The following is a 27,122-nucleotide window of genomic DNA, read 5'->3' as shown; positions in this document are numbered from 1 at the left end:
AGCAATGGGGCAGTAGGGGCCTGAGGAAGCTGGTTACACTCAAGTGTCTGTTCCCAGTGATGCCCAGGGAGCCACCTCTTCCTGCTAGGCCCACTGCCCAAGGTCCACAGTTTGCCCCACCTGGTGCCACCTGGTTGGAACAATGTTCAAACACTTGATTCTTTGTGGGACTTGACACCCAAACCTTAAGGAGGACACAAAAACACACACACACTCCATCTAGACATGATACAACTAGCTGTGAGCTGACTGAGAGTCCTTCAAGGGTCAGCTGATGGACCTTAGACAGGAGGTCGAAATGAAAGTCAGGAAAGTCTCAGAAAGGTGAACACGTGGCAGTTAGAAAAGCTAGCAAAGTGGAGGCAGGAGGATCAGTTCAAGTCCTCTTTGGCCACACAGGGATGCTGAGGCCAGCCTGTGCCACAGGAGACCCTGCCTCACCAAATACAAAAGCAATAGCAAAGAGAAGATGAGAAAGGACCGCTTTTGTTTTCTGCATGACCTGGGTTCCCAATGCTTCATAAGTTAATGGTTGCTGTTACACACGGGGCCTAGCCACAAGTGCGTGTGACAACAACGCTTGAGGATGGAGGGCTGATCAGCCATGTCAGCCAGGTCCCTGGGCCTCTGGGACTCAGACAAGGTTTTGCGGAGCTGAGTGTTGTGGAACAGGTAGATAGAAGGTGCCCCTTGGTGCTCTTTTCCTACCTTGAGGGCACTTGTCATCAATTTTTGATGTTTCCCCATTTCCTTGTACAGGAAGGGACAGGTGGAGACTCCTCTTTCTTTTGGAGGGACAGGGAACCCTGTTAGTGTTGTGGAACTTCAGTAGTTGTTATTCTCTGATGAATTAGCTGTTCTCTTCATGGTCTTGTTAGTGCAGCAGGCATGGTGGTATTGGGTTCCTCCTTACGTCCTCATGGAAATGTTGGGCCTCTTGGTGTTCATGGGGTCCTGAAGGTGGTGAGGGCAAGAGCAGGCTGGCAGGGTGGGGGGTGTAGGAGGAGGCCGGCAGTAGCTTACTCTTCAGATGGTGTTTCCAGCAATCTCCACAGCCGGCTCCTGATGGAGCAGACTCGGCTGAAGAGGAAGGTGGACATGCTGAGGCAGGAAAACAAGGAAGTGCAAGAGGATTGGGCCCTGCTGCAGCACCAGATGATGGACCTGCAGCAGATCTGTGAGGACCAAGAGGAGGAGGCCTGCGACCTCCAGACCCAGGAACTGTCCAAGGTCAGGGACCATTTGCCCATTGGACTTATCTATACACCTGAACTTTCACCTATCACCCTGCTCGCTAAAAGACACCCCCCACCCCCCCCACCTCATGCAATATGACTGTTCTTTTCTCTGTCAATGCACAGTACTCTGGGAAATGAGCCTAGTGTGAGAATGTCAGTTACTGGCAGGCATACCCTGCTGTTCTGCTGAAGGCGCAGTCCAAAGAGCAGCGTGGGGAATGAGACACCCCACGATTACATGTTCTCTGGAAAGCCGGAGTGCAGTGTACCCAGATCATTGGTGCCCTCTGGGTCCTGTGGCTGTTTGGCCTGGCGGGGTCATGTGACATCACAGGTAGGAAGCAGCTGGCAAAAAGAAGAGCCTAGTGGTAATGCCAGATGAGTGCTTCTCATTGTCATCCATTTGGATATCGTGTGGCCTCCTCCATTCTTCCTCACTCCAATGTGGTCTCCTCTGTTGCCCAGCTCTTAGTTCACACGGACAGACGCCCGAACTAGAGTTTCTCAGCCCTGTTTTCTGGGAGTTATTTGGAGTGTTTATAATCTGGAGCTGCCTAGATGACAAGGGAAATGTGGAGGACTTTTGACAGTTTGATGAGGTCAGAGTCTAGAGACTTCAAAGGAAAAAATTCTCTACCCACCTCAACATGTCTGGCTAAGCAGAGCAAGCTCCTCACAGCTAGTTTAGTTCCCAAGGGATGGATAACAGAATTGTGAGACCATTCTGAAAGAGCTTGTGTGCGGAGTCTAAACTCCACGCTCTTCTAGCATGAAGCCTCTGGGCAGGGTGGACAACCATGCAGTGTGCATTGGCTAGAGGAGGCCATTGGGCATCTTTCACGCCAGTTTCTACCTTGCAACAGGGTTTCTTCCTTGCCCTGAAGCTGCTGTTCTGGCTGTCCTGGCTGGCCAGCAACCTCGGGGTCCTCTGTGTGTGCTTGCTCCTGTCTGACAGTGTGCGCACGCCTGTGTGCAACCCTGCACTGAACACCAGCTTGTAGTGAGCAGGAGCGGGAAAGACTGGAGAAGCCCCTGCGGAACGCCAGGAAGCAGAAGCAGCTGGCCTTCCAGGACTGAGCCTTAAGGCTGCAGCATCAATTTGAGGAGCTCCAGATGAGGTAGGAGTCCAGGCTGGGAGGAGACGGTGAAGCGCTCTGGGTCCCCTCTTCTTGGATTCTGTCTCTGTCTTTATGGGCTTTTGCTCACCAGCAAGGCTAGGAGCCACTCCTGGGAAAGAACACCTCAAAGTATTGTGCTGCTCCAGTCAACAGGAACTTCTGTCCAGGAAACAAGATGTTTGACACCTTCTGAGTCTTTTGTATATTCCTAGCAGGCTGTCCTTAAGCTCATGACAACTGACGACCTCTCCCTCCCAAGTGATGGGATCTCAAGGGCTGCATACCGCACCAGGCTAAAATTTTATTTTTATTCAGGAACATCCCCTGATCTCTGCGGTGTTTACCCATTTCTGTGAGAAGGGTTCTCTGCAGAGACTAGGTTAAGGCGTTTCCAGGATGAAGCCAGGCAGATGTCTCTGCTACAGGGATGATCAGAACCTTGATGGGAGTGTTCTGTAACACACTCCCATAGACAGCCAACATGCAGTCTGCCCCCCTCTAGTCCGTAGGAAAACAGAGCTTTCAGTGTGGTGCCATTATTAGTCTTTCTACTGAGCAAATGGGGAAACTTGAGCTATGGAGGAGCCAACAGATGAGGCACAGAAGAAGGGGTTAATATTCATACCCATGGTAGAGTGCAGCCTGGCATACTCATACCCCTTTGTTCAGCCTTCAGTACTGAAAAAAAAAACATCAAGCCAACCTGAAACACACACACACACACACACACACACACACACACACACCACTGTGCTAACCACAAATTTTCAAAACCAAGTCTACCTCCTTCTCACATCACTGTGACCTCCATGAATGTTTCCAAAGAATGTGCAGATCAACTCTTTGGGGTACTCCAGAGTTGAAAGACTCATCTGAATATCAGAGGAATGAAGGTTCTCTTCTATTCTTAGTTTACTTTGGTCTCAGAAACATGGGATTCCCAGAGACTGAGATGTACAGGTGTCCCTGAAGGCTAATGGCCAGAAGCAAAACGATCCAAGAAGAGACAACAAAGAAACTCTGTCCATCTTGAATTAGCTGTCCTTAACTGGTTCATACTTCTAGAGTCTGACATCAGGTCCTTTATTTTAGTCATATTTAAACACAGCACTCTTTAGGAAAAAGAAAGTATTAGCTCATTCCCCTATGTACAACAAAGGTCAAGACATGTTCATATGGAACCTCTTTTAAAGGAAATATGGAATCTCCCATAAAGATAGTTAATGTTGATGCAGAAAGAGTGCTCACGATTTAAGGTCTGGGAGAATGACTGAGATAGGGTTTCCTTTGGCCCTATGATAATAGAGAAGTTGCCTAGGCTGTTGTAAACTACAGGTGACATCACTCATGATGATAAATTTAACAAATTCAGAAGCAATGCTCAAGATTTAGGCGAAAAGCATATTGGATAAACAAACATAATGTCTGGGTGATACCGGTGAAACCTGCCTCTACAAATTGCAAATGCTCATCAGACTGTAAACCACGTTTTTTCTCACCATGCCTGCTGGAAGACTAGTCAACGTTAAATCTGCATGTTTAACTTTCTCTGGCTTCTCCAGTAGTCATCTGTGTGCACAGAACCTGTTATGCCAGGATCACGGGACCCTCGGAGATCACCAGGAGATGACTCTCTGCAAGAGCAAGAGAGCTTCATTATGAAAGCAAAACTCGGGACCCAGGTCTCACTGAAGTGGGATCCAGAGCGCTGAGGGAGCAAGGTCTTTTGTTTGTTTGTTTGTTTGTTTGTTTTGCTTTGTTTTGTTTTGTTTTTGAGCAGGGTTTTTTAAAGGGAAAAACCACAAGCAGGCAGTTTCCATGAGAGCAAGCAGGGGTGTTCATGCCTTGACATGACAGGATAGGGTAAAAGCCATAGAGGTGAGGTGACCTTCTACAGAATCACAATTGCCATTCTTCTAAAGTACCTCTGGAACTCTGGGGAGAATTTTCCCAACCCATTCTTATTGATTGTTGCCAGCGAGATGGTCTCTATTTTCTAGGAAAGTTAAGTTTGTTTTCTGCCAAGGGCACATTCTGTGATACCTGAGTTCAGCTCCTGGTCAAGATGGCTCCTCATTTCAAACTGGAGTCACCCAGGCTAACTTAAACTCTTCAGACCTTTTGCTCTCAAGAGTGATTTTTTCAGCTCAGAGAAGATATATCTCTAGGCTGTACATGAGACACCAGAGGGGCATGTGGACATCCAGATTGCTGGGCTTTGGCACAGACTCTCAGGGCAGGCCCTCTGGGATACTAAACCTGCATGTGCCCCACAGAGACTCTTATCAAGAAGACTCCAGTGAGCCAGGCCCCATGAAGACTCCTCCAGAAAGAGTCAAACAGGTTTGTGACTGTGCTTGCATTTAAGTCAGGGGACTTTCCTCTGACTGCTACCTAAGCCCTTCATATCCCCAGGCCCAAGCGATTGCCTCCATGCTCTTGTCTGTGCTCCGTGGCAAGGGAGGGGACTGCCTGCTCTGGGAAACCTAGGCTGGGTTGTCAGACAGACCAAGCTTTCAGCCCCCTAATCTGTCACTTTTGGGTGACAGGTCCTGGGAACACAAAGGGCCAAGTCAGGTCATATTTCTACAGATTTCTCTGTCAACTTTCCCACCACTTTGTATTGAGGGATTTTATATAGCAAAGTGCCTTCTCTGGCAGAAATACAGACAGGCCTTTAATCCAAGAGACAGAGGTAAGCAGGTCTCTGAGTTCAAGGCCAGGCCAGTATGACCTGGGTTCCCAATGCTTCAAAAGTTAATGGTTGCTGTTACACATGGGGCATGGTCACAAGTGCGTGTGACAACAACGCTTGTGGATGGAGGGCCAGTTCCATGCTCCTGAAGCTAGGCTGCTGTCACCTCCCACCAAAAGTCATCAGTTTTACACATTAAATGGACCTCACAGCATCCACCCCAGCTACAGCACATCCACCAGAGAAACTGGGGGGAAGTTTACAAGAGGTCAAGGAGGATGTTTACTCTTAAGAGAACGTGCATCACTCACTTAAGCACTGGATAGCAAGTCTAGTTAACTAAACCATCACACATTGAGAGGGAGACGCAGGTACACCTTTCCACAATGGGCACCCGAGCGTAACTTGCCAGTTCTGTAATCAGATATTAGATTTTTGGAAGTCACAGACCATAGACACTCCTCATCACCAACACCCTAGAAAACCAGAAAGGAACCTGAAGGACTCTGTTGCTGGACCATGAGGGTTCTGTTACCCACTGCCTTTCCCCAAACGTGAAAAGATTAAGGAAAAGAGTAGGGAAGAGTGCTGCCATCAGGCTGTAAATTGAATAAAGAAATACTTTTTAAATATATGCTTAACTGAAACATGATAGGGATTTTCCTCGGTTGAATTATTTGAAGTGGAGACTCACCGTAAGTCTGGATATTTTGAAGCATAAGACCCACCCTAAATGAGCCACACCTTCCAAAGGCAGTCAAAAAAGACACAGAAGAAGGAAGCTTTTGCTTTTCTGTCTGCTTGTTGTAACTCTCACTGGCAAGTTCAAGTGTTCTGCACCCTCCCTTTGCTGGTGTCAAAAGCTGCTTCTGGATTCCAATGTGCACTGAAAATTGGCAGCTCTCTAGGACTCCAGCACCAGATTGGGACTGCTGAGACACCCACTGTCTTAGTTTCTTTTTCTATTGTTGTGAAGATACACTATGACCACAGCTGTTTATAAAAGAAAAGGATGTACATGAGGGCTTGCTCAGAGTTTGAAGGGCTAGTCCAAGACCATCACAGTAGGAAGCCTGGCAGGAGACAGGCAGGCAGGCATGGCAGGCATAGCACTGGAGCAGGAGCTAGGACTCTACACCTCCATCTGCAGTCAGAGAGAGAAGGAGACAGAGACAGAGAGACAGAGACAGAGAGAGGGGCAGAGAGGTAGAGACAGAGAGAGACAAAGACACACAGAAAGAGAGTAACACAGAGAGAGACTGGGCCTGGCTTGCACTTTTGAAACCTCAAAGCCCACCCACAGTGACACACATTTTTAAGAAGGTCACTCTTCCTAATCTTTCCTAAAGAGTAACTGGGAGCCAAATAATCAAACTCAAATATGTGCCTCTTCAAGGGGCACCTGCACTCTCTGCATTACATCATTCTCAGTATCCCAGAAGACAGTGAGTTAATATATTGAAAATGAGCAGGAAAAAAAAATATTGTTGGACTGTGGTGGCATGCTTTTATTTCCAGCATGTGGGAGGCAGAGGCTGGTGGATCAGTGAGTTTGAGGCCAGCCTGGTCTACAGAGTGACATCCAGGACATCCAGTGGCTACACAGAGAAACCCTGTCTTAGAAAAACAAAAACAAAAAAACAAAGCAAAGCAAAATGCCACCTGAATTGTCCACACAGCAAATCATCCTTCTCATAGCTGTGGGTGTTGGAGCCGTATCCAGGTATTCTGTTTTCTTCCTGACCTTTAAAAACACCTGTTTTGATAAGATATGAAAGAAATAGAAGTTGATTACTTGTGCTGCTGGAGGTTGCCAAGTCAAGATTAAGACACCAGCAGATTCTGGGTGGCATGAAGCCTGCTCTCTCCACCGAGTATGTTTCTATGTTGTGTTTTCTCATGTGGCTAAGAGAGGAATTGAATTCAGTTTTTCAAGATCTTAAAAAACAAACCTTCACATTATAACTCTTTAAAAGCTAGCCTCACTTGAATGTAATGTTTCCCTCTCTAAGGCCCATATCTCCAATTCCTGTGACTTAATGCTAACTCCAAGCAAAAGGAGCCTTTCTAGTCACTTTAGGAGTGGCTCCTTATCATCCGGAACCCCAGCCATAAAACAGCTGAGGGAGTTCTTGGCCATGGAGGATCTTCTAGAATCTGGATTCCCCAGCTCAACATGATAGCTAAATATATATTCCTGTACAAGGCCTTGAAGGAACCAGAGAATCCCGGAATCTGACACATCCATGGGCATCCTAGAACAGGCACATCCGTGCAACTTAGCTCTGGCAATTTCTGACACTGCTAAACCTTTTGTCTGCTTGTGCATGAGTGATATGGACTAGCCCTGGGAGTTCATTATCTTACTTGTATGTGTGTGAGTTGTCAGCTCCAAAGGAAACTCTTTCCCTAAATTCCACAAGGGACAAACAGCTCTCTGCAGTGCCTATGAGCACAGCAAAGTGCATGTCCATCTTCAGGGTCCTTCAGCACCACAAGTACCTGTAACACATTCCAAAGTCCATGTATCCCCCTAGCCTTTCTCCCCTCCTCCCCTCCCCTAAACTCCTTCCAGCTCACAGGCTTCCCTCCCCTCCACCACTCATCCTCCTTATAACCCTGCTACTTTGGCTACTTTCTGTCTTTCTCTCTTTGTCTCTGTCTCTGTCTCTGTCTCTGTCTGTCTGTCTGCCTGTCTGTCTGCCTCTGTCTCTGTCTTCCTTTCTGTCTCCCCCCTTTCCCCCTCTATTTTTTTCCTCTCTGCTCTGCTCCTGCTTCTATCCCTGACAGGTCCAGTCTGCTGGCCATGTTCAATCTACTACTTTCTCTCTGTGTTTGGACTCTTCCAGATGCCTCTGGATGTTCTCTTCTCCTATGCACAATAAACACTTTTCCCTTAGCCATATCATGGAGGGGTCTGTCTGTATGTATATGTACCATGTGCATGCACGGTGCCTGTGAAGGCCAGAGAGAGTGCTAGATTCCCTGAAACTGGAGGAACAGATGTTTTTGAGCCGTCATATGGATTCTGAGAAGGGCACCTGGGTCCTCTGCAAAAGCTGTGAGTGCACTTAACTGCTAGCCAGCTCTCCAGTTCCTTAGCACTGGATGTTTCAACACAAGTTTTGGGGCCTCCCAACAACCCGTCACTAACTGTTTTTAAATAATAAAGATTCTCTTCAGGTTTAATAGAGAAGCGTTAGGACAGATTTCAGATGGAATACCTTGTGGTCGCCCTTGTCATTTACAGTGGGAGAGGCTGGCACACGACAGCCAGCTTTCACAGGGAGGAATCTCTGATCTCAGTGGTTTAGTGATGGTTCAAGATATATCAAGGTATAGCTAGGTTACTCTGTGCCTGATTGGCAGGCAGCTGACCTTGCTGTACTGCCCCACCTCCAGGTTGCCACACAGTAGGAGTTCAGCTGCTTAGTGAAGTTACGGCCCGGGTCATAAGTCTATCACTCTGGTTGCCTTGCGCCAGGGGTGGAAGAAGCTGTGGAGGAGTGTGTCTAAGCCCCTCTGTAGCGGCAGACAGAGCACTTAACCAGGAATTTCTGTGTGTTCAGCACCTGGCTGCTCCCGTAATAACCTGTCCTGTTGGGTTTTATGGAGGCTTTATTACATTGTTTGCTAAAGATCAGCTCGTCTTTAGACCTTTGCCTGCTCCCCTGGGATTGGCTGAAAGTCCTAACTCTGATTTACCTTGAGCAGCCCCATTCTGAAGCTACATGGGACTGCCAGCCCCCAGCTGATAAGCAACCAAAAGACACATCTCTACAGATCCTAGGACATGCAGCAGTAATTAGAGCAGAGAAATAATTCATAATCTCAAAAAGCACTTTGAGCCTCCGGCATGCAACAGAAACAGTCTTGAGAAGGTCAGATACTGGAAAAGTTAACAAGATGTCCTATTTTCTTCCTGCTCAGATTTTCCCTCTTACAGTCTGACAAAGATCGCTAGGGAACCTATTATTGTTGTTGTTTTTAATCCCCAGTGTTTCCCAGTTTAGACTCCCATGTCAGAGATTCCAGGCAGTTTTTTAGTGGAGCAAAGTCCTGAGTGGAGCTTATAATTTAGGGGACAGACGTCAGGGTGAGACAGAGAAAAGTTGCCCCCACATGGGACGAGATTCTGAGAGAGAAATGGACTCTCAAATATGGATTTCAATCATGGAAAATTGTCTCAGGCAACCACAGAGCCCAAGACAACAGGGGTGATGTCAGTGTGGGTGGAGACTCAGGGACCAGGCATAGCAGCAGCTGACATCACCACCCAGGAGACCCAGGGAGGTCAGACTCTAGGGAGGGCCCTTGCTGGTGTCACACTGCCAGGAGAACAGGAGAGAGAAAATGCTCAGGTAGGGCAGGGTCCCCAAAGCAGCAGTCCTCAGATTCTCTTTGCTGGAGGCCAGGGTGCCAGAAGAGAGGCCTGTTTCTTTGTCATCCCCTAAAAGTCAAAAGGGCAGGAGCAAAGGCACAGCAATTAAGAGCAGGAACTCTTGCAGAGGACCTGAGTCTGGTCCCTAGCATCATAGCACGGCAGCTTACAACCACCTGTAATTCCAGCTCCAGGAAACACCTGCACACAGACACAAATGTACACACAAATACACACACACACACACACACACAGAGTTTAAAGGGCTGGGATGTGTAGCTCAGTGATAGAACACTTGCCTAGCATTCCAAAGGTCCTAAGATCTGATACCTTGTATCAGAAAAAATAAAAATAAAAAAGCAGGCATCTGAGCATGAGAATATTTATTAACTGGAAGGATGAGAAAGAATAAATGTAGATATTTTCACCCATGACGAGCTCAGAGCCAGTTTCAGGCGCTGGCCCTTCTGGGTTAGATCATGGTGTGCGAGGCGCTGGTGAGGGTTATGTCACCGGAGATCCCCAACTGGCTGATCTCCCTGAGGTTTTTCATCCGATGGTTGTACTGCAGCAGGTGGGCATCGTTGACCGCAACCTTGAAGTGGTCGGCTTCAACCAAGACTTGTATCTAGAAACGGTCAGGAAAAGCCTGTGTTAACTAGTGCAAGTTAGGCATTCCACCATACATGTTTTCCAGGACATACGGTCCGTGTGTAATTTTTATTTGTCAATTTCAATGTAATGACAAAAGAAATACATACTGCTTTTAAACCAGTGTGGCCTGAGTTTGTGAAGTCCAGCATTTTATTTTATTTGTGGGATGATAAAGATCCAGAGACAGTAACTAAATAGCAAAAGATGAATATAGATTGCCAGACTTAAACCACAACAAAAAGATATCAAAATTATCAGAAGGAGCCGGGTGTGGTGGCACGCCCCTTTACTTCCAGCACTCAGGGAGGCGGAAGCAAGGGGATCACTGAGTTAGAGGCCAGCCTGGCCTACAAAGCGAGTCCGAATTCCTTAATGACAAATATTGATTTACAGGCCTGCTTGATTTATAGCAAGTTTTGGAAAGGCCAGGAAATACTTTTCCCCACAATTAGGGGACATTCGCCCTTAAATCCTTCTGTAAGTGGCAGTTTTGTGATATATAAAAGTGACACCCTGTTAGAGTTTGGAGCGGCAATGGTGAGGCGGCTCCTGCCTACCTTCCCAGCCTGCTAAGCCTGGATGCTGGGCGTGGGGGAGGACTGGCCAGGGCCCTTCCTGAGAGAACACCGCGAGCATGCAGCAGCAGCAGCAGAACTTACTTTGAAGGGCTTGCCGCTTTCAAACGGGAAAGCTGACTGTCTCTCTTCCCTCCCCCAGTTGTTGTTCTGCTTGGTGTTGCACACGATGACTCTTCTGTTGTTTTCATTGAAGCGGGGGTTAAAGTGGAAGGCAACGTCATTCCCTGTCTTGAAATCTAGAGCAAGCCTGTTTTAAGCCAGAAATCAGAGATCAAAGGGTGTACCAAGTCAAGAACATCCTCTCAGAATATATAGGAAGCGCTTTTCTGTCCAGGAAGCTAATAAGCCAGCGCGTCAGTTCCCATGAAAAGAGCAGGGCGAACCTGTTACCCTGCTGAACTCCAAAGTGCAGCGGGACAGTCTGTTGTCTGTTCACTGAGACAGGATCTCACTATGTAGCCTAGGCTGGCCACCCACGGGCCGGGATTCCACGTGTGTGTCACCAGCTGTCTTGGTTTTCATTTGTTTATGAGGTTGGGGGCGGGGAGGGGATTCGTCGACTTTGGCGCCATCCTTCCTGACTGTAGTGCTCTCTTCTCTTCACAGACACACTCTTGTGTGCTCCTGCCCTTGTAGATATCCTCCTAGCTTTAGAGTGGCTCTTTCCTGCCCTGATAGATTCCTCTTAATACCTAAAAAGGAAGCCAGCACCCTAAGAGCCACCAAGTACCCGACCTTCCTGTGGTTAACCAGAAAGCTCAGAAGAGCAGGGGTGCAGGGGTGTAGCTAATGTTTCCCTCCCTGTTGCTCTGTTGTAAAGTCAGGACAGTCATGCTATGAGGTAGGACTGGCCCAGCTCCTGGGTTTCTGAATGTGTGTGCCCTACAGCAACACTGGAGGCTAACATGGGATCTGGCCTGATTCTCTGGAGCTTCTGAAGAACTTAGGAAGTTGTCAGGGAAAGTGACTACGGTTTGTGTTTGTGTTCTGCAAACGGAGGTTGCCATCTCTGGCACACAGTTACTTTTTCCCATGACTTTTTTAGAGTGTTTGTGGGGCCACACAACATTTTGTTTGTTTGTTTACTATTGACTGAGGATCAGTTTTAAGCTGTCAGTACTCAAGCTGCATCACGAGTATTTCTGGAACTAAATCATCTAGCACAATAACCTCAATTATGAATGTTACTGTGTAGCTCTGCATTATGTTGAAACAGACTGTATAAATACACATGTTGAAAATAATAAGTATAATAACTTATACATATATATATAAGAGAGTATTTACTGTTAGACACGTTTTGTTGTGTGACAGGGCACTGAACTTTGAACATCTCTCTAGGCTGCGTGGAAAGAAGGGTAGCTTGGAACAGCACTTCCCACGCGGAACCAGAGGAGGTTGGCTGGAGGAGTGTGAGCCTATCAAAGCTGTGTCTGTCTAGTGACAGAATGTGGCTCCAGTTCCTTTACCAGGTACAAACTGGTACCTTCTGGGTTTTTGAGACAGAGTCTTTATATGTATCTCTCTCTATATGCCAGGCTGATCTTGAACTCAGAATCCCTGTTTCTGTCTCCTGCAAGCTAGGATGGTGTGTGCACCACCGCATCCCAATCCCCCACTTAAAAATCATTGAATAAACCTGTGCGGATGGCTTGAATGTGCACCTTTTGTCCATAAGACTTAGAGACAGACGCACTAGTGGTTACAGGAGTGTTGATGGCACCACTAATCTCAGGGGCAGAGTGAGGAGCTTGCTCTGGGTGTTTGGCTTCATACTATGTAAGTATGACTAGAAGCGATGGTTGGGCTCAGGCATCCCTGGATGACTAGAAATTGGGTATCCTAAATCACCTCATCCCAGCCTGGACCGTCTCCATCAAACCAGTTCCAGTGGCAAAAGTTGATTTGTTTCGATGAAACCTTTAACAGTTTTGTGTTGATTTGAATGAGTCTACAGCCGCCATAGCCTCATGTGTTTGAATGCTTGGCCCACAGGGTACTGATAGGAGGTGTGGCCTTGCTGGAGGAAGTGTGTCATTGTGGAGGCGGGCTTTGAGGTCTCCTGTGTTCAAGCTACAGCCAGTGTGGAACACAGTCTCCTGCTGCCGCCTGCGGATCCAGATGTAGACCTGGCTCTTCCAGCACCACGACGGCCTGCACACTGCTCTGCTTCCCACCACGATGATAAGGGACTAAACCCGAAACTGTAAGCCAGCCCCAATTACACGGTTTCCTTTATGAGAGTCGCGTCATGGCATCTCTTTACAGCAATGAACACTGACTAAAACATGGTAGAATCTTCACAGACCCTTTAAGTAAATGACAGCCACACCAAAGGCTGGGCTTCCCAGCTTGCCATTCAGTAACTGTAAGACCTGAGCTTCAGTTCTGTCTGTCAAAGGGGGAAGCAATGGCCCGTGCCCTGCACTCACTCATGAGAATCAAAGCATATGACACACACCAAAATACAGAGTAGAGGATGTGGTCATTCGCCCTGACAGAACAATTACACGAGATCAAGCACTGGCTGGCGTAATCCATGTGGTGGCCCACGCCCTCCGTACCTGTTGGCATTGGGCTTCACTGTGCCCAGGATTGTGATCATCATGCGGGGCATGACTCCTCCAGGCAAGGGCAGATCATAAGGCACTGGCTGGGAGTAGACAAGAATGGGCGTGTCAGTAAAGCAGCTGTTTTCCAGGGAAAGTAAAGCATAGAAACATTGTTATAAGGAAAATGCTAATGTGGAACCCTCTGTAGATTTTGAGGCCTCTGGAGATTCCAGGGCTGAATGCACAATGTTAACTGGGACATTAACAAATAAAGAGCAGATGTTCTTGGGCTGTCACCAGGCCTGTTCCAACACATACAGTCCTTTTGGTAACATTTTAAGCTAGACTTTTGACCAATGGCCTTTTTTCACTCATAGGTCCCTTGACACATGACATACAGCACTGTCATTCTGCTCGCTGTGGAAAGGTTTGTGTCACCCGGGGCTTCTGTGCTCACAGGTCGCCAGCAGAATGCTTTGCACATGAGCATATGTTGAATGAGCACTTCTGTAGTTCAGGCCACAGTGTTGAGCAACGTGGTAAAGATGTGGTGGACACCGGCGCTCTGTCCCTGCCCCTGGTCTCTCCTCACCACAGCCCCTCCTAGCTTCGGCTGTCGCCCCAAACTTTTGTGTCTAGCCCTGATCTGCACTTGTCTTACACCGGCGCTCTGTCCCTGCCCCTGGTCTCTCCTTCACGACAGTCCCTCCTAGCTTCGGCTGTGGCTCCAAACGTTGATCTCTAGCCCTGATATGTACTAGTCTTGCGTGTGCTTCCTGGAGCTGCTCCCCGTGGATGGGTGAACTGGAAGGCTCCTTGCACAGCTGCTCGGGAGGTGTCTCCCTGCCCCTTGCCCATCAGTTTCCTTTCCTGCAGCCCTGGTTTGAGCTAAAGCTTTGCTATCTTACAAAGCACTCAGTATTTTGGGGGGTTAGAAGTATGAGCCACCCTGCTCAGCTAGTGTTTAGTAAAAATACAACTGTGCCTCCGCCTCCTAAGTTTAAAGGGATTAAAGGTGTGCTCCACCACGCTCAGCTTCATTCTTACAATCTTAACCTGATTTTATTAAAAGCGCCTTTATCAATGCCATGATAAAGGCATTGACTTAACATGAACACATTCCTTTTTCCACTTGACCAATATTCCCCTGTGATTGGCCCTTGAGACATGGCTCAAAGCAGCAGGCCTAAAGCATAATTTCCCCTAATGTCCTCTCCTCTTGTACATCAAGACGGTAAAACAATTCTTCCTGCTTACCAGTGGTCCAGCGGGGGCACCATAAGGGCCAGCAGCAGGATAGGCCCCAGGAGCACTGGGGTAGGCCCCAGGAGCACTGGGGTAGGCCCCGGGTGCCCCGGGTTGCCCTGGGAAGGCTCCTGATGCAGGAGGTCCGGGGTAAGCCCCAGGGGCTGTTGGGCCAGGGTAGGCACTAGGAGGAGCCTGGCCAGGATAAGCCCCTGGAGGAGCCTGTCCCGGGTAGGCCCCAGGATAGGAAGCCCCTGGGTAGCCCCCAGCCCCAGGCTGGTTCCCCCATGCAGGCCATCCCTGAGGGTTTGGGTTTCCAGGGCCAGCTAAGGCATCATTAAGCTGTAAAGAAAGACAGACAATTAGAGGCTGGGACTCATTCACCAAATAGAGTTCAGGGACTACAGGCATTTTGATCTAAGAAGCAGAGAAACAGAAAAGAGCCACACCATTCCCTTGCCCGTTCTACTCTCCTGAGTCCCAAGGACTTAAGACTTTCGGTTTGACCCGATGCTGTTTTTGTTTTGTTTTATTATTTAAGACCTTTATTAACAGGTGTTTGCAGTTTGTTGACTTTTTTTAAAATTAAGTTGTAAACTTACTCCAAATTAAAAATGAAGTTCTTAAAAATCTCAACTTGACCAGATGTGAAACAACTTAAAAAACCGTTAAAGGTGTATTGAGAAAAACCAGGCTTTTCTTTTGTTCTTAAAAAACGTGTTTGTCATTACCAAAAAGACACATCTTTAGGTAAAAATAATAAAAACCCCATGCTGCATAGATAATGCAAATAGTTCTAGTATATTTGGTCAACAGGCCAAAAGCGAGCTCTTAGGTCTTCAGCCCCAATCTTTGTTCATTTCTTATTGCTGGAATTTCATCTTCGTTTCTTCCTGTTGGATGACCAGACCGGATGATGTTAGAAATGGTAAGCTGGCATTTACTCAGACCAGCCCTGCTCAGCCTCGGGAATAGATGAATTCTCAAATGGTTGATCCGCTGCTTTTGTCTCTTTGCCATCTTGTGGTTTAGGGTTCTCTGGGCGTCTGCATTTGTAATTGAAGTTGCGGAGATCCTGACGTTGAGGTGGCTGCTGACCTTGGCTCCCATCTCCTCGATTTTCCTTGTCCTCTTCACCGGCATCTCTAGGCTGTCTTTGGCGAGGAGGGCCTGTCCCTGCGGAATCGTGGTCTGTCTCACTGGTCTGCCTTGCTCTCCTGCACCCTGGCTGTCAGCACCCTCCATCACTTCTTGCACAGGAGGGCTGGAATACTGCGGTCGCCGCCCACAGGGTCTCGGTGTGTAGTGAGGTGGCAGCCTTCGCCCGCTGTTGGGCTGGCGCTGTTGGGCCCGGCCTTCCGGAGCGCCTTCCGATCCCTGCTTCTCTTCCCCACTCTCACTATTCTGGTAGTTCCGCTGGTAATTGCGTGGAGGACCCCTTCGACGTGGGTCACAGTCTGCTGCCTACTTACTGCCCTGAGCTGGAACTCCCCCGGGCCTGTAGCATTCGCTGCCTCCGCGCCCTTTCCTCCCTCAACAGCAAGGCTCCACAGCCTCCCCCTCCCCACACTGCGAAGGTGCTCACTCTTCTACGGTGTCCTTCCCGCTGATGAAACCGGATCGGCCCCTGGCGTTGAACCACTTCACTGTTGCCCAAATCTTAGTTGCGATGACTCTTGTCCCCGCCGGGGGGCGCCGCGACGTGAGGCCGCCCCTGCCACCGCTACCCTACCCTACCCTACCCTACCCTACCCTACCCTACCCTACCCTACCCTACCCTACCCTACCCTACCCTACCCTACCCTACCCTACCCTACCCGCGGTGCCGCTGCCCACGGTGGTGGCTGAGGCTGCGGCTGCGCTGCTCACTAGGCCCGCAGTGGGGCTCTCAGGCCTCTCTCCTCCTCTGCTGGTTTTTTTATTTGGTTTTATTCTGGCCTCACCGTGGAGGGTCAGGGAGAGCCAAGCTCTTCGACCTTCCCCCAGGCACTGGGTGATTATAGCCACGCGCCTTCTAACCAGCCTGAGACCCGGTGAGCGCAGGAGCAGGCTGTGCCCTGCGCAGAGGCCTCCCTGGACTCTGCGGAGGGAAAAGCCAGCCTCCAGCTCACGGCGGGCGCCGAGGGCACAGGTGAGCTGGGGTAGCAGGGCCAAGGGGAAAGCTAAACTCAGCCTTTAGCCCGCGTGAGTGCGTGTGGAGCTAGAAAAACAGACGTGAAATACTTACCGAAAAGCTGTCTGCCATTTTCCTACGGGAGAAAAGCAAAGGGGGTCGTTATTATTTGAGCCCGAAAGACTGCAAACCTTCGTGAGATTTAGCAACCCAGCTAGGTCGCGGGAAGCTCCAGTCAGTCTACAGTCATTTTGCCAAACTTCAATAGTGCAGGACCCTGAAAACATCTTGCGCAGGGGCGGGGATACCTTCTAGCTAAATTCCAAACCTACTTGGGTTGTGAAGTCAGACCTTGACGTCAGGAGCTTGTTGTGCTCTGAAGCCTGAGAGTGAAAGCCCTTGAGGGGCGAGGAGCAGGGTGAGAATTTCCTGCCTCTTCTCTAGGTGAAAGATGGTACAAGATGCAGCTTCGCTCGGCTGCCTTCCTCCCGGGTATTCTTGGAAGGATTCGTGGACACTACAGCCTTCCTCTCTTCCCAGCCACGGCCCTCCTGGGACACTGCGGGAAAGCTGTGTGTTGCTTCTTACCGAGCAATCAAAGACAGCTGACATGCGGCCTGGTTATTTGACCTCCACTGGCACACACTGATGCCCGCTCAGAGCCACCCCTTTCCATATCACAGGACCCACAGCCCAGCAGGGGAACATGCCCTCGAGGGTGTGACCAATGCTGTCAGGCTCTGCTGGACATGCAAATCTGAGAGCTTCCTTACGAGTTGGGAAGGGAGACGGTGTTGGACCTGGGCCCTGGTGGACAGGTGATGTTTGGGACTGTTTGGTTGGTTGGATTTGGGGACATTCTGCTTTATATTTTAGAAAAGTCTTTCTGTGTAGCCCACCCTGCCCTTGAACTTATGATCCTCCTGCCTCAGCCTCTCAAGTGCGGGATGTGGTGTGAGCTATTGTGCCTGGCTTTTTAAAAGGTACTTGTTATACCAAATAAAGCAGTTAGCAGTAAAGCAGCCGCACAGGTGAGTCAGGTGACCGTGTGAGCAGAAGCATTTAGGGGCCATGGATACAGCCAAACAGGTTTGTCTTGCACAAAGCCACGACGGGGCTGGTTTGCAGACACACCCTGCTTCCTCCTGCTGACGCCTGTCCCCGTTTCACCAGCTCCCTCAGAATGCAGCAGAGGGCAGGGTGGGTTTGGAAACTTTTCGTGCCCCGCCCCCCACCCCCACCCCTCCATCCCCACCCCCACCCCCACCCCCGTGTTGCTGGGGATTAAATTTTCAGCCTCCGCAAACATCTAGCACTAAACAGCCCAAGCAGCCAGCAGAGGGCAGCTTTGACGGGGCTGAGCTCCAGCTGAGCTCAGATCACAGCAGTCATTTTGCTACCAGGAGAATTACCTGGACCTTGAGAAAAAAAAAATCAGAATCTCTTCTGACTTCGTTTGCCCAGCTGTGGTGGGTTTACTCGATTGTCGCAAGAAATACCATTCTTAGGTGAGTGCGATGGCTCGCACCTGTAATCTCAGCAGCGTTCTGTAGCAGGAGGGCTGCCGTGGGTTTGAGGCCAGCCCCACAACCACCAATGGAGGCTGCTTGCCTTTATCCCTACATAAATGTACATGTACAGGGCAATGAAAACCAACCAGGAGGGTCCATTTTTAAAGCCAGCCAAGTTCTCACGGAAGCACGGTGAGCACCTGCAACCTCGGCCTTGGGGAAGCTGAGGCAAGAGGGTCCCAAGTGTAAAGGCCACCCGAGCGTCGCAGGCAGACCCCGTTTCAAAAACAGGAGCAACCGCTGCTGGCCCTGAGGCTGCACACCTGTAATCCTACCACCCAAAGGCTGAGGCAGGAGTTTGAGCTTAGGATAACCTAGGCCACATAGCAGGGCTGTCTCAAAAAACCAAAAAAAAAAAAAAAAAAGGAAACACTTCCCCTGAAAGAAAATCGTTTTTATTTTTCTCTTAAGCATGTGACAGTTTTAAGAGGCTTGAAGGCTCATGCTAAACTCTTTAAGTCTGAAGGTGAAATCTGTTAGATAATGTTTCAGGTGAAGATTTCATGTGAGTGAAAAAACAACCTAACTTCCACCGTTTCCTCAAAAAGTGCTCTGTTGATAGACACCACTCAAATTATGTGTGAAGAGTGGCACCACTAGAAACTGGAAGAGGCACCTCTTCACTGAACTTTGTTCTTCAAAAACCCTTTGATCGGAGCTGGTTTGCTCCGTTTTCCAGTCTGACCAAATGAAATCGTGGAGACAGCAGATTTTACTGTGACTCACAGGGGCCTCGGATGGCGGTTTGGACGGCACTGTGAGGCATTCCACAGGATGCTAGGATGCTGATGCCCTCCCTGCATGGTGATTTAGTTCCCAGAGAACCCCCACAGACCTGTTTTTACTTTGTCAGCAAGCTGATGAGACTGAGTTCTCTGAGTTCCCCTACTGTGTAGGGGGACTCAGAGCTAGTTCAGTGGCCCAAGGCCTCTCATTGACAGTTTGGGGACAAGGGCCCAAGTTTCCTGACTCCCAGTGCAAGTTTGTTCTATACTAGTTTAAAACCATACATTTTTGAAGTTTTAAGATCTAATCCTTTGAAATTGTTAGTAACAGTACTGGGAAACTCTCTGGCTTGTTCACCCAGAACTACATAGCATAGTGAAATAGTAAACAAGTTTTAAAATAAGATTGAGCTTTGGCCATTACATGGTGAATCATTCCACACACAGGATACTGAATACAGATGCCATCGTGTACAGTCATACTGCTAAGAGAAACCACATTTTAACCAATAAATTGTGTTTTTCCAAAACCAGAATGTGTTGTTTGTGTCACCTCTCAACCATAGATCTTTTTATAAAACTGAGGTTTGTGTGTGTGTGTGTGTGTGTGTGTGTGTGTGTGTGTGTGATGTATGCTTATGCATCTGTCTGTGAAAGTACAAATACCTGTGTATGGGAGGCCAGAGGTGAATTCCAGATATCCTCTGAAATCACCCTCTGCCTTATTTTTTGAGGCCATTTCTACTTGAATCTGAGGTGTACCAGTTGTCTACAATGGCTGGTGAGTGAGTCCACAGAACCCGCCTGTCTCCACAGCTACAATCCAGGATTATGAACAGGACCCTGTGGCCCTTCGCAGCTTTGTAAAAATGGAGACCTGCACTCGGGTTTTCCTGCTGTGCAGAATCGGGCCATCTCCCTAGCCCCGGATAGAGCTTTTTTCAAGTACACTTATTTATTGTGTATCTGTAGCGGTATCTGTGTGAGGGGGTCAAAAGACAAATTTTAGGAGTTGGTTCTCGCCTTTCACCATGCAGGCCCCAGGACGTAAACTCAAGCAGTCCTGGTGACAAGTGTCGTAACTCATTGAACTATCTTACTGGCTCTAGATCTATTTGTTTGGTTGGTTTGGTTTTTAGAGACAGGGTCTCTCTGCTTAGCCCTGGCTGTCCTGGAACTCACTTTGGAGACCAGCCAGGTCTTGAACTCAGAGATCTGCCTGCCTCTGCCTCCCAGGTGCTGGGACTAAAGCATGCAACACTGCCACCTTGCTCAGATCTATGTTCTGAAAAGGGTTTTAACATGCTCTTTTCAAGCTATCAAATGTAAGAAATTCTTTCCTCTCCACAGATAGCATAAATGTATAAACTCCATTGTATCACTTCTAGAACCAGAAAATTTTGAAGAACCACAGGAAAAAAAGAAAGGTTCATGGAAGATATTTTTAAAGCAGAGTGTAGGGCTTGGGTCTCTTTGGGAAAGACCTCATTTGGAAGCAGCAGGCAGAAGCAGTGCAGGGCAGCTCCGGGTGAGGGATTTAAGTCTAAGTCCATGTAACCGGCTGTTTGTTGGTGGCTTTTCCTGTAGTAGGACTACCCAGTGCTCCATGCTCGGCTGGGCCCACCTGCCAACCACTCAATTGTCTGGGTTCCCAGTGACTCTTCCACCTGTCGGGGACTTCTGTTCACGAAGAACAAAACTGTGAAACAGCAGGTCAACCCTGGGCCCTCCCCATGCTGCTCCCCGGGAACTTAGGCAAGGCCACACCATTCTCCATTTCCTTTGTGGGAACATGGAGCAGGGCTTGAGGAAGGCCACTTCCCAAAGCCACAGTGATCAAGAGGACACTGGCCATCTCCTAGGGCTCACACTGAGGAAGATGAAGTTACTTTGTGCTTCTTTCTCTGATACTGATTTTTCTCTCTTTGGAAAAGCTGAGTGTCTGTCAAGGAAGAACGGGTGTTAGCAGCAAGCGGGACATAGGTGTGTTGCAGTGAAGATGTAGGCTCTGGCTACTAAGAGTGCTCAGCTAATAGGCACCTGGTTCATAAGGAAGACCAGCCTAGGCCACTTGAGCTCACAGGTAAGAAGTTTATTTGTTTATATATTTCAAAACAGGTCTTACCGTGTGGCCCAGGTTGGCTTGGAATTCTATATGTTGTCTATGCTGGCCTTGATCTTGAGATTCTCTGGGTTCTGCCTCCTGAGTGGTGGAATTACAGGCACACGTAACTCCCACACCCACCCAAGGAAAAGTTCTTAGGAGGCAGAGGCAGGCGGGTGTCACAAATCCAGGCCTGCCTGATCTACATACGGAATTTCAGCCAGCACTACCTGCAAGACCCCATCTTGAAAAATGGTAATGAAATAAATAAAGGCCCTGTGCATATCTTTGACACAGTAAAATATCTCAGTGGTCATGAACCCCCAAACAGACTCCGTCGTTCTACATAAACATGATCAGTTTTTCCAGGCAACCCATAGAGGAGTTCTGTTTTGCACACAGTTTAGTGAGCCTTCCCTTAAACATTGCGAAGCATACGCCTGAAAGGCCCCTCAAAGGATCCCTCCAGAATACGGACTAAGTACAGGTTTTAAACCAAACTCCCAAACATTTTAAATTTGGGAAGCTAGTCCCCATCAAAGACGAGTATGACGATCTTAGGGAAGAAGTCTAGCATGGTGGCTCACACCTGTAATCCCAGCATGTAGGAAACCATGCTTAAAAGAGTACCATGGGTTCAAGGCCAGCCTGGACTACGTACTGAGTATGAGGCCATCCAAGGCTATAGTGTAAGATCTCCCTCAAGAAACAAAAGCAAAACAAAGAAAAAAAAATCAGTGAAGAAGCAGACAGTTGCTAGGTGTGGTTGTACGGACCTGGAAAATCACAAGTTCTAAACCAGCCCAGACCACATAGGAAGACCTGTCTGAACTAAAAATTCTCCCACTCTCAAATTTTGACCTGCGGCTCGCCCCCCCCCCCCCCCAAAAAAAAAAGACCATTGTTGCAGAAAAGCGAGCTTTCGTTATTAAACTTCAAGTTTATGGCAACAGTTGCGGTGGTGGTTTACACTCTTAAACCCTGCATTTGGGAGACTGAAATGGAAGGACTGAAAATGGAAAGCCAGCCTGGGCTACAGAGTGGGTTCCAGACCTTCCTGGGCTGCAGGGCCACCCTCTTAGCCCTCCCCCACAAGGGTAAATTAAAAGTGTGGAAATGGAATTTCAGGAACTGGTGAGTTTCCCCACACTGCCGTTTCTACTGTTTTCTTCAGAACTGGCCAGGTCACTAAGTCCAGAAGTTCTCAGTATCTAGAAACCCTATTCCCCAGGGGTCAGCTTACAAACACTCCCGTCTTTTCCGACTGGGAATCACTTGCTTCCTACTTGGGTTAGCCGGAATCCTAAATCAATGCCCGCCTCATCGATCCCCGCATCTCCGATTCCTGGCATTCGTGTTTGGGCCGCACGTAACTCAGAATGAATCCCAACTTTTAAAAGCCTCCAGCTGAGGCTGCGCACTCCGAGAAACACCCCTCGACTCGCAACTAGAGGTTATTGCACAAACCTCCACTTCGGGCAGAGATGAGTCACTTGGCTTGCAAAAAATTTAGAGGTTACAGTTGTTCCTCGTCCGGCCACATACGCCCTAGGGCCTGGGCATTTCTCCAATTGTCTGTTTTCTGTGCGGTCAGCGCGCAGGGAGTGGCTGTAGCCCGGCAGAGCTCAGGAGCACCGCACAGCAAAGTCTCTGCTAAAGGCTCAGCAGGTGCACCAAAGGAGCCTGCTGGCCAAGCCAGGAGTCCAGGAGATGTCCTAGGGAGACTCCGGGCAGCCCCAACGTGCGGAGAGGGGGCCCTGGCTGCCTTGGCCAAGCTAGGGGCAACCAAGCGCTTGGCGGCAGCTGCAAGGTGGATCTTGGTGGCGCTCGGGGCCCGCCGACACCCCGCACCCCCGGGATGCTTAGTCCTGACTAACTTTCTCCGAGTGTTACCCGAAGGACAGCCACGGCTGCGGGAGGGCGCCTGGACCCTGAAGACCGCTCCCTGGCTGCAGAGGCGGGCCGGCCCGCCGCCCCTCCGGCCGCGCCCTTTCTGGGTGCTCCGGGCAGCGCCCGCCCCCTCGCCCCGCTCACCTGCTCGCTGTGCTCAGGCCACCGCTCCGCTAGCTGTAGGAACAGGGCGGCGGCCGGCCCTTCTAGTACACTTGGGCCCGGCCCGCCCTCCCGGGGCGGGGCAGCGTCCCTCGCCCAGCAAGGGCCTGGCTGGGCCGCGCCCTGCCGACCCCGAGCTTCCCCAGCCCTCACAGGACACGCCCGCTAGCCCGTGCCCCTCACCTGTGCCCGGCAGTGGGCCCTGACGGTCCGCACCCTGACAGTCCCAGGCCCACCTGGGTCCCAAGTCTGGAGCTGCCTTTCCGGGTCTCATTCTGCCTCCATTTCCTTCACCAGAAGCATTCCCCAGAAGTGCAGCGAATGAGGGGGAGGAGGAGCCAGTGTCCCCCACAGTTCTGAGATCTAAGAGGCGACCCCCTCCCCCGTTTGCATTCACTCCTGCTCTGGATTTTGCTGGGTCTGAATACCCCAAGTTTTGGTGTTTTCATCTACTCAGACTGAGTACATAGTAGGTTCTCAGTGGGTATTTGTTGATTAAAGAAGGAATGAAGGAGAGTGGATGAATGACTGAGGGAGTGAATTGTTTCCTAGGGAAATCGTTTTCTCAAAGATTGGAGGGGAGTACTGTTAGGAAACGTGCGCTTAAGTCAGGGCGAAGCTCTGTCTGTCTGTCTGAAAAGTTGTTACTTACGAGGAACAGCCACCTTTGCAAGAAGGCTCAGAACCAGTTTGGAAGCATTTGTTTAGATAAAAACTGAGTGACTTGGTTGAGGACATTTAAGATGATTTTTTTCTGGCTTCCAATAACATCAGCTAATATCCACCAAACGCATATGTGCCCCATGCTGTGCCTAGGGGGTCACACAGGTTCATGGAGTTGATATTATTTTAATCCTGTTAGGTCCATAGAAGCCCCCAAAATGGCAGTGCTGTTGACAATGTCCTAAACAGAAGGACTCCAGCCAGGTACACAGCCACTGACAGGTGTTTCTGTTGACCAGGAATCTTCCTTAATCTGCCCCAAAATGTCTACTACCTGTGGTAAAGTCATCTAGTTCCCAACAGCCTGTATCAGATCACACACACACACACACACACACACACACACACACACACACACACACACCACTTACTTCTGACTCTCATATAAAATCCACTTGCTTTTCTATCACTTTTGCTTTTCTCACCCCATGGTAGGGGGTACCTTGGCTGTTTGAGCCCCAAGGAACCTTTCCTTCTACCCATGGAATAGTCACTCCATTTTGGTGGATTTGCCCTGCCCTTGCTTACAAATCCCATTTTAGACATGAGAAAGTGGAGGTGTAGAGAATTAACTATAACCACGATCATGGTGAAAGCGTGTTAGAGTCCAAGAGTTTATAACACGGTCCCTCTGTCTTCCTCCTCAAACTAAACCCTGAAGGCTTTCAGACAGCTCAAAAGGAGACAAGCTCTTAAAGAATCTGAGTCAGACAGGAAGCTCTGGTCCTGGGCTGTGTTAGTCTGAAAGACCAACTTGTTCTTCCACTGTTCAGAGAGAATTTCATCTGTGGTCAATGGCTCTTTCCATTTCTGAAAGGCTGATCATAGCATCTCCTAATGTGACTAACTGAAAAGCAGTAGCCTTCCCAACCTCTTCCCTTTTCTTCCCTCTGTCTTCCCTCTCTTCTTCCTCGTTTCTTCTATACCCCACTTCAGTCTCTTGGATAGGAAAAAAATAAAAATAAAAGTAAACCCATTTCTCAAACATAGTCTGTTAAGGCCAGCCTCGGCTCTGAGACCCTATAACAAATCAACAACAAATAACCAAGATGAAAGAACTGAACACGCCTGTAATTCCAGTATTCAGGAGGATTGGGGGTTCAAAGCCTGAACTACATAGGAAGATTCCCCCCAACACCTTAAAATAAAAATGAAAAAATCAAGGCAGGGTCTTTATAATGAGGGTAGGATGGGAAGTCACTCTGTAACAGACTCTGCCTTGGTGTTGGGTCCCAGACTAGGAATGATGCACAAGCCACCTGGTTGCTGACTCTTTTGTTTGTTTAGTTGGTTGTTTTTTGTTTGTTTGTTTGCTTGTTTGTTTGTTTTCCGATACAAGATTTCTCTGTGTAGCCTTGGCTGTCCTGGACTCACTTTGTAGACAAGAAGCAGAGATCGGCCTGCCTCTGTCTCTCAGAGTGCTGGGATTACAGGTGTGTGCCACCAAAACCTGATTCTTTTTGTAGACAAAACCAAATGATCTCAGATTCTGGGAAAACAATTTTCTTCTCCAAGCTCCTTCCCCAGGAGGAGCAGAATCCAAAAACACTAACTTCCATAACTTATCTGTAAAAACAAAACAAACAAACAAAAAAAAAAAACCCCATTTGTCAAGAGAATTACTGCAGGTAAGCATGCTTGCTACAAAGCCTGGCAGCCCATGTTTGATCCCTATAACTCACGAGCAAGGGAGAGAACCAACTCCTGAATGTTGTCCTCAAACCTACACACACATGCTCACATGCATACATGCAAAAAGTGTATTTTAAAATGCTAAAACAGGCAAATAAAATTTTAGAAATAAGTAAAGGTATTCTTTTAAATCACTGTAAATAGGTATGCTCATGTCTTTAAACTCAGCACTTAGGATTCTGAGGCAGGTATTTCAAGGCCACCTTGATCTGTATAGGAATTTGAGGCCATCAGCGATACACAGTAAGACCCTGTCTCAAAAACAAGCAAACAAATGAAACAAAAAACCCAATCAATCACTGTAGACGCTGGCTTACATAAACCATGGAGCAGCCCAGATGTCACCTGGCTCTCCAGAATTCCTGCAGTCTCTAAAACTAATCAGTCACGAGTGTATTAATGAACGATCTCAGCCAGTTTCCCACAACCGCGGGGAAATGAGCACACAGCACTCGGCCAGCAGGCCTGCTGTGTTCCCTCGGGTAGATTTACAAGCTCTTCAGGGCATGCTGCTGCTCACGCATCCATTGCTGTGTCCCCTCTAAGCTCACACCAGGAAGTCACTGGGTGGCTGGAGAAGGACTCAGACACCATCAACTCTCCTCTACACAGGTAGCCTGGCAACCAGTTTGTTTGAATGAGTCATCTGGAGCTGATTAGCTTGGGGGCATCGGACAGGATGGGGCAACGGGATGTCTTTTGTCTCTCAGGAAAACACTTGGAGCCATAAAACGTTGAGTCACAAGAACGCTCTCTAAAGGCTGCTGGAAGTGGACAGCCAAATAGGTTGCTATGGAGATAAGAGATGAGTCACACTCTAGCTCTTGGGGTAATCTTTGGTCATTTTTAGGGAAAGATAAAACTTGTATCTTTGTTACTGAGAAGGCTTGCTTATGCTGGCCTGAATCATGAGATCAGACTTATTTCTTCACTGCCCCACTGTAGAGGACACTCTCTGCCAATTTCATGCCAAATAAAGTTAGCAAAAAGGGCCTTACTATATCAAGGAGTGCCCGGAGTTTATAATCTATATGTGTACAGTAAATGACTTTAGAACCCGGCCCAACGCCTATATAAACTCTTTCAAAATAAACGTAAAGGGCAGTCTCATAAACTATCACTGAATGACTTCTAGATCTGATGAGCGTGCTGTTTGAAATAAGGAACAAGCCCAACCTTGTCCCTCAGCGACAGGCCACCTGGTTTCTGTTATAGAGGTCTGAGGACTCTCTCACTTAATAAACAAATGGACACAAAGTCATGCAAAGGCCTCAGAACAGCTTCCTACCCACAGTGGAAGGAGGAACTTGAAGAAAGCTGGTGGGAGGTCGGGAAGGTATCTGAAGGAGGGAACTTCAGGAAAGAGAAAAAAATAAAGCAAAGGAAAGAAATCCCTGAGAGAGAGAGAGAGAGAGAGAGAGAGAGAGAGAGAGAGAGAGAGAGAGAGGGAGAGACTGGAAAAGAACCAGTCGCTTTTTAAATAGGAAAATTAGACTTGGGGAGGAAGGCCAGAAGTAGAAGAAGAAAATCATGGACATCTAAAATCATGTTAAAATCTAAAATCAACGTAAAGATGGCTTGGCAGGTAAAGGTGTCTCATACCAGGCCTGACGACCTGAGTTGGAACCTCCGGGCCCACACGGCAGGAGAAAACTGACTCCTGTAAGCTGCCCTCTGACCT

The 27,122-nt window shown here is 48.6% G+C and overlaps 2 protein-coding genes across 3 annotated transcripts; one reads left to right on the top strand and one right to left on the bottom strand.

Moving 5' to 3' along the window:
- Positions 1 to 888: 888 nt before the first annotated feature.
- On the top strand, positions 889 to 2,322 carry LOC132656549 (disks large homolog 5-like). Its single transcript, XM_060391683.1, has 2 exons — positions 889 to 1,230; positions 2,194 to 2,322. Exons 1-2 carry the CDS (start codon positions 889 to 891, stop codon positions 2,320 to 2,322), a joined length of 471 nt encoding a protein of 156 aa, XP_060247666.1.
- A 7,478-nt stretch (positions 2,323 to 9,800) lies between these two features.
- Lgals3 (galectin 3) lies at positions 9,801 to 23,112 on the bottom strand. 2 transcript variants are annotated; one of them, XM_021641262.2, is made up of 6 exons: positions 23,009 to 23,112; positions 16,689 to 16,710; positions 14,474 to 14,803; positions 13,229 to 13,317; positions 10,746 to 10,911; positions 9,801 to 10,060 (listed from the first exon to the last, which is right to left on the bottom strand). In XM_021641262.2, exons 2-6 carry the CDS (start codon positions 16,704 to 16,706, stop codon positions 9,905 to 9,907), a joined length of 759 nt encoding a protein of 252 aa, XP_021496937.1. In that variant the 5' UTR covers positions 16,707 to 16,710; positions 23,009 to 23,112; the 3' UTR covers positions 9,801 to 9,904. The 2 variants fall into 2 exon arrangements, with proteins under 2 accessions (XP_021496937.1, XP_021496938.1); XM_021641263.2 differs by lacking the exon at positions 23,009 to 23,112 and adding an exon at positions 20,996 to 21,079.
- Between the last annotated feature and the right edge of the window lie 4,010 nt (positions 23,113 to 27,122).

The sequence above is a fragment of the Meriones unguiculatus genome, chromosome 9 (genome assembly GCF_030254825.1).
Source record: "Meriones unguiculatus strain TT.TT164.6M chromosome 9, Bangor_MerUng_6.1, whole genome shotgun sequence".
NCBI lineage: Eukaryota > Metazoa > Chordata > Mammalia > Rodentia > Muridae > Meriones > Meriones unguiculatus.
This window is presented reverse-complemented; position numbering and strand designations above follow the sequence as displayed.

Bases quoted from the DNA above. Each gene is read 5' to 3' on its own strand.
- LOC132656549 (XM_060391683.1), top strand. From the start codon at position 889: ATGGTGGTATTGGGTTCCTCCTTACGTCCTCATGGAAATGTTGGGCCT. The intron at 1,231-2,193 runs GTCAGGGACCAT...CCTGTCTGACAG, and splicing joins AGACCCAGGAACTGTCCAAG to TGTGCGCACGCCTGTGTGCA.
- Lgals3 (XM_021641262.2), bottom strand. The intron at 13,318-14,473 runs GTAAGCAGGAAG...GTCTACTCCCAG, and splicing joins GTGCCCCCGCTGGACCACTG to CCAGTGCCTTATGATCTGCC. The intron at 10,912-13,228 runs GTACGGAGGGCG...GGCTTAAAACAG, and splicing joins GTGAAGCCCAATGCCAACAG to GCTTGCTCTAGATTTCAAGA.